General features: G+C 62.8%; 1 protein-coding gene across 1 annotated transcript; it reads right to left on the bottom strand.

Annotated features, from left to right (window-relative positions):
- Positions 1 to 325: 325 nt before the first annotated feature.
- USP36 (ubiquitin specific peptidase 36) lies at positions 326 to 9,808 on the bottom strand. Its single transcript, XM_074160235.1, has 18 exons — positions 9,541 to 9,808; positions 9,247 to 9,468; positions 8,366 to 8,476; positions 7,961 to 8,063; positions 7,255 to 7,322; positions 6,808 to 6,878; positions 6,325 to 6,407; positions 5,915 to 6,026; positions 5,476 to 5,616; positions 5,066 to 5,166; positions 4,646 to 4,784; positions 3,754 to 4,449; positions 2,982 to 3,106; positions 1,916 to 2,440; positions 1,518 to 1,684; positions 953 to 1,123; positions 552 to 667; positions 326 to 457 (listed from the first exon to the last, which is right to left on the bottom strand). Exons 1-18 carry the CDS (start codon positions 9,791 to 9,793, stop codon positions 326 to 328), a joined length of 3,336 nt encoding a protein of 1,111 aa, XP_074016336.1. The 5' UTR covers positions 9,794 to 9,808.
- Between the last annotated feature and the right edge of the window lie 190 nt (positions 9,809 to 9,998).

Here is a 9,998-nt window from a genome sequence, read left to right as displayed (position 1 = left end):
AGGCTCCTCTGCAGCTGCAAAGCAGAGGGAAGGAGCCCCAGCCCACCGGGACCCCGGGGCCTGCAGGGAGAGCAGCTCCCAGGAGGGGATGGCAGGGGACAGCAAGCACGGCATGACCCCAGGGCTGGGGCCACGGAGACACACAGGATGTCCCCTCCGCAGCAGGGTCCACCAGCCAGGACAGTGCTCCCCAGCCAGTCCTCGACCTGGGATGGCTCCATGTGCTGGCTGGGGGTTGCAGATCTCAACCTGGGGGGAGATGAGTGGCGTTAGCACCCTGCCGGGCAGCCACCCCCCTCCCTGCCCCCCTCCGGGCTCACTCACCTCAGAGCCGATGGCTCAGGCTGGTCACTTTGGCAGGATGCGTCACCGACCAGAAGTTGCGCCTGTTCTGGAGCTGTTGGAAGGGATTGAAGTGTCTCCTCCGCTCCCGCTTCAGTTTTTTAATCTTCTTTACCTGTGTAGAGGCAGGAAGGCTCCTGGGGTCAGAGCGCAGAGTGTCGTCCCCCCCCCCGGCCTCCCCCAGCCGGGACATGGCTAGCAGCACCCACCTTCCCTCTGTCAAACTCCTCGTCCCACTCATCGATGACAGTCTCGCTGCGGGCCCAGGCTGCGTCCCGAATGGCATCCTGGCTGACAGCTGAGATCTCACCCTCCCAGGTGAGGACTGGGGAGCAGCACGGTCAGTGGGGAGCAGCACACTCCGCACGCTGCACCCACCTGCGCAGGGCCCCCAATCCTGGGCCAGCGGCAGGAGCCCCTCACTCCAGCACCCCCAGCACTCCCGCAGGAGCCCCCGCATCTGCCCAGCTCCCAGAGCCCCCCACACCTGCCCACGCTGGTGCAGGGGGCAGCTCGGGCCCCAGCAGAGCACAGAGGGCTCTACCCCCCTCCAGGGCTTGAGGCAGGGGCGCTATGGGGCTGTTTGCCCACCCAGGCAAGCGGGGATTACCTTGTTTGCCATAAGCCTTGTCCAAGGAGTTCCTGAGCAGCTCCTCCACCACGCTGGGCTCCTCCCGGCTCCGGGGTGCTATACCAGCCCCGCGGCCGGGCTCAGGGCTCGGGGCAGCTGGGGAGCGCCTGTGCCCATCTCCAGCCTGGCTGTCCTCAGCGCACGCTGCGACTGTGGAAAAAAGCAGGGTGAGGAGAAGGCGGAGGGAGCGGAAGGGGCTCCTGTGTCACCCCATCTCCAAGGCAGATCTTGTCCCAGACACTGTCGGGACTAACAAGGTCCTGATGGTGCAGGGTTTTTGGGTACATTGGGGCCTGTTCTGGGCAGGGAGGAGCCAGGGGGCAAATCTTCACCCCTCAAGGGCCCATCCCCACAAGACCGGAAAGGAGCAAACCCTCATCCAGGGTACAACTGGGCTGCTCCTGCATGAGCAGCAGGGTCAGGAGGCACCACCAGGCAGCTGTGGGGACCAGCAAGCACCAGGGACTGGACACCAGTGCTTGTGAGGGGCTCCACAGGCAGCCGAGCAGCCGGCTCTGGGCAGGGTAGAGGCACATGGCCATACCTGGTGTGCTGTCTGCGGCTTGGACACCATTGGCAGCTGGCCACTCCAAGGCTGGGCCGCTGAGGCTTTCCCTCCGCTTGCGCTTGCGGTGCTCGCTCTCTCCAGGCCCAGCCTCCACGTTGCGCCGCTGCTTTTTCCTCCCGGGCTCCGTCTCAGCCCTCCTAGAGCTGGGGAAGGCAGTGGGGGTCAGCTCACTCTACCCACACCAGAGGGGAAAGTGTGGAAGCGTTTGAGCTCCCCCACCCACACTGCACTCGGGGAGGGGGGAACCCCCCCCCAGCAAGCCGGTGTGCCAGCTCATTCCATGGCAAGACTCATCCCACCCGCAGAAAGACAAGAGGCAATGGCGGCCCTGATTTCAGGCAGAGCAGGGCTCTAGCCTGACTCCAGCCCCTCACCTGCTCGAGGACAGTGTCCCAGAGCAGCGTTCTTCCACCTCCTCCATTCTCCTCTTCTTTTTCTTCTTCTTCTTCTTGAGGGGGGAGATGGGGTCTGTGTCCAGGGAAGTACTGGGGTCTGACACTTGCTGCTTGGGCCTGCTCTCCAGGTCCTGACAGCCCAACCCCTCCTGGCCACCGCTGGGACCATTGCCTGCCGCCTTCTTCCCCGTGAGGGACACCGAGCCCTCCTCAGCAAGATTCTTCCTCTTCCTGGGGGGGCTGGGGACCTCATCCTTGCCCTTCACAGCCGGAGCATGAGGGCTGCCATCTGCTCCATGATGATGCTTTCGCTGCTTCTTTTTGGAGGAGCCGGGGGTGGCCTGGCTGAGCCTCCTCTCCCCGCTGCAGGGAGGAAAGTGGTGCGAAGGGTGGGCAGTGGAACCGTTGGTCAGGGGGGAGGCTGGGAGCCGAGGGGCTGAGTTGAGGATGAAGCTGAAGGCAGGCTTTTCAGGATTTGGCAGTTTGGGAGCAGATGAGGACAGCCTGAGGGACAGGAAAAGCGGCTGACATGATCTGAAAGCAAGGTCAAGGAGCCCTTTTCTCCCTCCCCACCCTGAGGTGCACAAGCACAGAACCCAACTGCTACTGTCAGCCACGAAATCTGAATCAGACCCTGCTCCCAGAGCCGCAGCTGCAGCTCATGGTGCCCCTGCAGCTGCCCAGTGCTGGCCACGTGCAGGGCACACGCTGTCCCACAGGGGATTAGCAAAGAGCGAGTGCAGCTGCAGCACATGCCAATGGTGAAGGTTACAAGGGAGACCCAGAGCAAGATCTAAACCAGGTTGGTGGCTCCTGATCCCACAGGACACTAGTCCGTGGTCAGAGCCTGCAAAGCTTCCTCCTACCCTGTGCCGACAGTCAGAGAAACTGCCCTGCTCCTAGGATCCCGAGCAAGCCCTGCCAGCCCAGGGGAACAGGAGAGCCGCCAAAATTGCCCTCTGAGCCAGCTGGGATGCCAGATAGCCGCCTCGTGGAGCAGCCCAGGGCTGCTGCTGGCCTTGCTGGGAACGATGGCACTGCTTACCTTGACTTGCCGAAAGGCCAGGGAGAGGAGTCGGGATGGGTGGTGTTCGTAGGGTAGGTGTCAGCAAATTGTGGGTGAGGTGGTGGGTGGCGGTCACTTCCGCTCGCCTTCCGCGGGGTGCTGCCCTGCAGTTATTGACATAAATAAAAACTTGGTGGTCTAAAGAAAAGAGGTTTCCGTGAGCCAAGAGGAGAAAATAAAAAGGGGAGCCCAGAGAAAGGGGAGGGGAACAGACACAGACGGGGGGAGGGAAGTGAGGGGTGGTAGAAGAAGAATCAGAAGTGTTTTCAGTTAGATGCACAAAGGAAAAAAGGAAGGAAGGAATATTAAAGAACAGAAACCCCAGCGCGCCGTCCTGAGCCCTGGCTGCACAGTAGCATGCCAAGGGCCGGTCCCACACCGCTGCCCGGGGCGGGGGCAACTCCGCAGCCCTCCAGCTGCGGTGTCCCCTGCTCCCACTCACCCCGGGGGACACGCTACCCTGAGAAGGCTGGCGAGGCCACCCCGCTGCAGGGACTGGCAGAGCCACCTCTCCCCTGAGCATGAAGGCAGAGGGCCATTTCCCCTGCATCACTCAGGGATGCGAAAAACAGCAGGGGCCTGGCCCCGCACCCTGACCCACTGGGAGGGCAGAGACACTGCTGCATCCCGGGCTGAGGGGCTCTCCCACCCCCCTCTGGCTCAGCAGGACACCCAACATTAGCTCCACACTTGCCCCAACACAAGCCCCACTTCAGAAGGCGCAAGGCAGAAGGCAGTTGCCCAGACTCACCTTTTTGGCGGAGAGCGCCAGCTTCTTGGCCGGTGGCGGTGACATGGTGCTGCTCAGCTCCAGGGTGGCGCCGGCCAGCAGGGAGGATTTCAATTTTGCCAGCTTGGAGTCTTCGGGGGTGGCCGGCTCAGCGCCGGGGCCCGCAGGGAGGTCCGTGCCACAGTCCGTTTCCTGAGAGGTGCAGAAGCCGTCGGTTTCACTCTTGGCCTTCTGGGACGCTTTGGGCAGCTTCCCCGCCACGCCGTGCGCTGGGCTGGCAGTGCCACTGCCACAGGAGTCCCTCTGCGGGTTCCCGGTGTTCTCCCCACCACCGCCGGGCTCCTGGCCGGGGCTGGGCTCCAGCAGCAGCTTGGGTGAGGTAGGTGGGTGCCTGCTCTCCCAGGAGCTCTGCCGGGGCAGCTCCGCTTTGGCCACGCTTGCGTTGCTGGTGTCGCAGAAACCCTGAACTGCTCTGGGTGTGGGAGGCAGCTGCGGGAAGGAGAGAGGCTTCTTGAGCTTCCGGGCTGTGTCATCGGGCAGCGCTGTGGCCGAGTGGGTGGCTTTGAGGGCCAGTTTGGGTGACGGGGACCCAGCGGGCCCCTTTGGCAGAGCGGTTCCATTCTGCAGCTTCGGCCCCGTGCCAAATGTGCCACGGGCCACGGGGACTCCCACCTCCTCCGGCCCTGGCAGCTTCTTCCCTGGCAGCGTGTCTGCTCTCTAGGTACAGAGAAAGAGAGAAGTTCAGCAAGGAGAGAATCCAAGGAGCTGAGGACGCAGAGAGACTGCCCTCCCCGTCCCTCCCCAGGCTCAGCAGGATCCCTCCGGCCCATGGGGAGCAACGAAGCCACAGCCGCCAGCCCTCGCAGAGCAGGCAGAGGAGCAGCAGCTCCTGGGAGCAGCCTCTGGGACTCACCCGGCCCATCAGCGGTGAAGACAGGGGCCCGTTGGTCACAGTTTTCTTAACCTGATCAGAGAAGCTGCCAGTGCGGCCAGACAGGCTGGGGGCTGCTTTGGCGATGGAGCCCTCTGAGCTCTTCCTGGGGCTGGGGATTCTGTGAAGGCAGAGAAATGCACGCATTAACTGCGAGGGTTTGAGCGACTGGAACACTCTCGTCAGAGATGCACACAAGAAATAGGAGTCAGAAGCTCTGAGGAGGTGAGGAACAGGAGCTGGACCTCTCCCTGCCACTCTTTCCTGAGCCAGTGCAGGCACACACTGGCATTGGGGCTACTTGGGCCAAGCTCTCTCCCACAGCCAGGGATGTGCTGCCAGCCCTGTCCCAAATGCTGAGAACAGGAGGCCAAGGGGCCAGGGGACACAGGGCACACTCACCTCAGGTAGAAGAGCACGTAGGCCTGCTGGTTGAGGACCACTTTGATGTTGCTGCAGCGGACCAGATCATCGTTCATCTGATACCACTGCCCGTTACTGGCCTGCAGAAGGAGAGAGAACAGAGTTGGGCTGTGTCCAGGGACCCTCCCGGCCTGAAGAGCAGCAGGGACAGCATTCATCAGCAGAGCTCCTCTCCCCAAACACCAATGGGTGGCCCAGGGCAGGCAAGGGGACTCTGCCAGAGCAGACCTCCACGCTTCCTGTGATAGAAGCACAGCCCGTACTCCCAATCCAGTGCTCCACGGCACCCACATCTGCTGAGCACCCTCCTTTCTGCGCACTACAGGAACCCACCAGCACCCGTCAGCCCCCAGCCCAGAGGGGATGCTAAGAGAACACCCGGGGCTCACCTTCACATAGCAGTAGTAGTGCCCGGCGTGGCAGCTGTACCCCGAGTGCACCAGCACCGCATAGAGGCTGTACATGATGGGATCCCCATTGTTCTGAGACATGTAAGGGCGGATATTCAAGAACTCAGGATACCCCACGTCCTGCAGAGAAAGAATGTCTCAGGACCCTGAACAGCAGATGGCTTTCTTGCTAGAGCGAGAGCAGCCTGGCTGTCCTGTGAGTTCCATCTCTTGAGAGGGACCGGCTCTGCCCAGGCAGAGGTCACGGTGAGGAAGATGCCAGGATGAGCTGAACTCCCACCACACGGCACAGCTGGGGAAGGGCTGCAGGACAGCAGCAGAGCTCGCGCTGTGCACAGGACCCCATTTCCCACCCTGCCCGGGGCAGCAGGGCCTCTGGCCTGGAGACAGCCCCAGCTCTGGATGGCTGAGCGCTCACCTTTGTGATTTTGCCTCCACCGAAGTTGGTGAAGCGCTTCAGCGAGAGTGTGAGAACGTTGGAGGCTCGGTGGATGCTGAAGCGTTTGGTGGCCGACACTTTCTTCTTGCATCTGCACAGGAAAAGCTCAAGCTATTCAAGCTGTTCCAGCACCCAGGTGATTGCTAGCCCTGGCCAAGGGCAAACCCCATGGAAATGGCCCTGCTGACACCAGGCACCGCTCCAGGGCACCTGCACACGGCCACGTCTGCTGGCCCAGGTCCTCCTCACAAGAAGAGAGAGCTGAGGAGTGGCAGGCTCCATCGCAGGGTTGCATGGCCACGCATCTCACGGTTTAGCAGTGGAGCAGGTAGAGAAGCCCTCCCGCATTGCGGCCTCCCACCAGCACACCCGTGGCCCTACACACTCACTTGGCACACATGTAGGCGTTCTCCCCGCCCAGCACATCCGACTTCACAAACAGCTCCAGCGCCCGCACTATGTTCGCCGCTTGCTGCGAGGACAGAGGGGAGGTCAGGGCACGAGCGGCCCATCCACCCCAGCCCGGCTCCCTGCCGAGACGCTGATGCCGAGGGGATAACATGAGCACAGGGCCACAGGCTACACCAAACCCGTGAGCCTGCCACTGGCGTGGCACTGGTCTGCGTGCCGCAAGGGACAGCTGCACTGCCCCCCAACACCACAGAGCCTCAACAGAGGAGTCGTGGCTCCCACTCAGGCAATGGGCACTGCTCCGCCAGAGAGAAGGCAGTGCAGCAAAAGAAGCTGCTTCCCTTTTGCCTGCACTGTGCCTCGACACTGGCAGGTCAGGAGCTTTGAGAGCAGCAACGGTGCAGCTGCAGAAACATTCCCCTGAGAGACGAGCTCCTCCCCATCCCCAACTCCCGCAGTACCCTGATCTCCAGCGCCAGGTCCAGGTAAGGGTCGTAGGTGTCTGAGACAGTCTTGCACACTGAGCACTTCACTGCAACAGAAAGGGCAATGAGCACACCTTGGCACCACCCCTGCACCCACCACCACCCTAGCAGAGCACCAGCAGCCACGGTGTCCCCTCTCTCCGGGTTTAGACTCTGGGATGTGAGCACCAGGATTCATAGCCTGGCAATTCCACTATGTGCCGTGATAGCTGGCAACACGGGCTCCTTTGCTGGTGGCAATGAGCTGGGGACCCACAGCCAACAGCTTTTTCTATTGCCACAACAAGGGTCACGACCCACGGGTACCACAAGACTGACCAACACATGCTTAGCAATTTTCCCCGAAAGATTTTGACTGCGCAGCTTTCAGGGAAAGAGCAGCCCAGGGAATCACAGCCCCGGGATCCGGCAGCCAGCACTCACCACGGGACCGCAGGTAACCGCCAAAGATCTGGTGAACCAGCGTCGTGGCCTGGGTCTGGCGATCCAACCTAGAGACAGCAGCGCCAGATCTCACACCGCCCTCCACAACGGCCACCCCCGTGGGCCACCGCTGTGTCCTCAGGACAGGTCCCCCCCACGCTCCAGCCAGCGGTTGAGCTGTAGAGCTCTGGGAGCAGGGGGAAGTCACAGCCTCTGCCCGTCTGCTCTCCTGGTGGCGGAGCTCGGGGGGGGGGCACCAGGCTCCGACATGCACCTTCGTCTGGAAGGAGCAGAAACTCTTGGCTGGAGTTCAGAGCCCGGCATGGCACACAGAGGCAACGCCAGCTTCCCAGGACGGACGGCCCAGGGAAAAGCTGCTCAGCCACAGAGCTGGGGCTGAACTAGCACGCCTGGATTCCCCGGAAACTGGGACAGGATCCAAACCCATAGCAGCTTCAGGATTTGGGGACAGGACCACAGCTATGCTGGGGTGGAGGTGTCAGGAGAAGGCAGACAGCAGCCCAGAGCTGTGTCACAGAGGGGCAGAGCATTGGGCCATCCCCCTGAGGCCCCTGGAGTCAGTTCCTCCCTCTACGAGTCCGACCTGGGGGACACATTCACCCCACAGCCCCCTCCCACGGGTGCAGGGGACCAGTGAGGGGACAGTGGAGAAGAGCAGCAACGGGCCATCAGAGGCCCCACATACTTAGTACAGCCATTCAGGCAGGCCTTCTGCATGGCGTCAATGGTGTAACGAAGGAACTCATGTGCATCCTCCTGGTTGCCAAAGCGGATGTGCTGGGCAATCTCTGCAGGAGAGGGAGGAATCAGCCCCAGCATGTGCTGCAGCAGACACAGGCCCTTCCTCCCTCCCTTGCGGCCTGGACCCCAGGGGTTGAGCCCCCTCAACCCAAACCAGACATTGGACTCATGCTGGCCACAGGGGAAGCCCCACACAGCCCATGAAGTCACCAGCCCCTGGCAGGCTCAGTGAGTCATCTCAGCAGAGCCATCTGCCAAGGCCTGCCCTGATCTCAAAGGTTCTGCTCCTGCCTTAGTCACCGCTCTCCTGCACGGCTACGGGAGGGAAGGGGAGGGCAGCCATCCTTACTTTTGAGATCTCGGATGAAGGACACTGGCTTTATTGCGTTGCCACTGTTGGCAAAAGCCTGGATCATGTGGTTCTGCATAATGCACATCATGCAAAATCCTCCATGGTGACCTAGAGCAGGAGAGGAGAAGACAGGACGTTGGGGACAAACCCAGGAGAGATGGCGGCAGAACAGGGGAGAAGGGATCTCTGGTCCAACACAGCTCAGCCACTCCCAGTTTTCCCTGTGAGCTCTGTGCTACTGTACAGCTCTGGGGCATCCCGGGTACATGGGGACCAGCACATGCCACCCCGGCTGGCGCAGCCCTATCACAGCACCAGCCATTGCAAGCCCCCACATGAGACACCACCCACATGGAGGGGAACCATCCAGGAACTTGCGGGCAGAGCCCACAGGTCAGCCCTGAGGGGCAGATCCCACCAGAGCCCCGTGGACGGGGCTGCAAGCCCCATGTGCTCCCCTTGGTCTCAGCTTAGAACCGTGCCCGCTAGACTCCTTTTCAAAGCCACCCACCAACAGCACCTCCTGCCTGTACACAGCCTTCCGCCCCAGGCAGGGGCTGTTTGGAACCCCCAGCTCAGCCCCCAGGAAGTCAGCAGATCTCTTTGGACCCATCTTAGCCCTGGCTATGCCCAGCAGAGACAAAGCCTCCTCAGACATGATGATACGGAGCTTGGAAACACTGCTACAGCCAGGAAAAGCAAGCTATACACAGGAATGACCTCTCGATGGAGAAAGGGGCAGGAGGGAGGAGAGAAGGCACATCCCAACACCTGCACAGCCCTCGGTGAGAGCCACACACAGAGGTGCTGAGCGCAGCACGGGGAGCATGACATGCGGGACGCTCCTGCTCCCCACCGAGCCATCCCTCCCCACTCACAGCTGCGGCTGTGCTCCTTGGAGAGCAGGTAGTTGGCGAGCGGCGGGGTGTAGGTCAGGCACTGCACCGTGGAGTTGAGGAAGCAGGTGTTCCCCAGGTTCTGCAGCCCAGCGCCGATCCGGTAGATCCGTTCCCACTTCATGGAGAGACGCTCCATGGGGAAGAGCACCTTCTGGGGCGCAGGGACCCCGTCCCCCGGACCTCCCGGGGCATGGCTGCTGCCTGCGGGGAGAGGGGTGCTGAGCCACGGCGGTGCGGAGCAAAGGGAGAGCCCCCCTTGCCCTCTCTACGTACCCTGCTTGCCGGGCAGCCCCTCCTCGGGGCCGCGGTGGCGGCCGGTGGCCTCGGTGCGGGGGTTGAGCAGCACGTACTTGCCCCGCAGCAGCTCCAGGTGCCCGGAGACCCCGCGGCTGGCGGGCTCGAACTCGATCTTCTGCAGCAGCACCTTCTTGGCCGAGGCGGCCAGCAGCCGGCCCAGCTCCCCGTCCTCGCCCGCCTCTCTCCGGCCCGGCTTCAGGGCCTCCTTCAGCTTCTCCACGATAGGCATGGCGGGGCCCGGCGGCCCCGGCTGCGGGGAAGGGGCGGTCGGTTGGGCGGGGGCGCCGGACGGTTCCGCTCCCGCTGCGGGGCCGCGCGTTGCCGGGGCAACGGGCCGCGGCCTAGGCTCGCCCGCAGGCCCCTGCCCCACCGTCCGCGGGGCCTAGGCCCGCCGCAGGGCCCCCACCGCCACCGCGACGGGCCACCGCGCCGCC

This window comes from Numenius arquata, chromosome 17, assembly GCF_964106895.1.
Source record: "Numenius arquata chromosome 17, bNumArq3.hap1.1, whole genome shotgun sequence".
Lineage (NCBI taxonomy): Eukaryota > Metazoa > Chordata > Aves > Charadriiformes > Scolopacidae > Numenius > Numenius arquata.
Note: the sequence above shows the minus strand (reverse complement) of the source record. Positions and strands in the feature narration are given on the sequence as shown.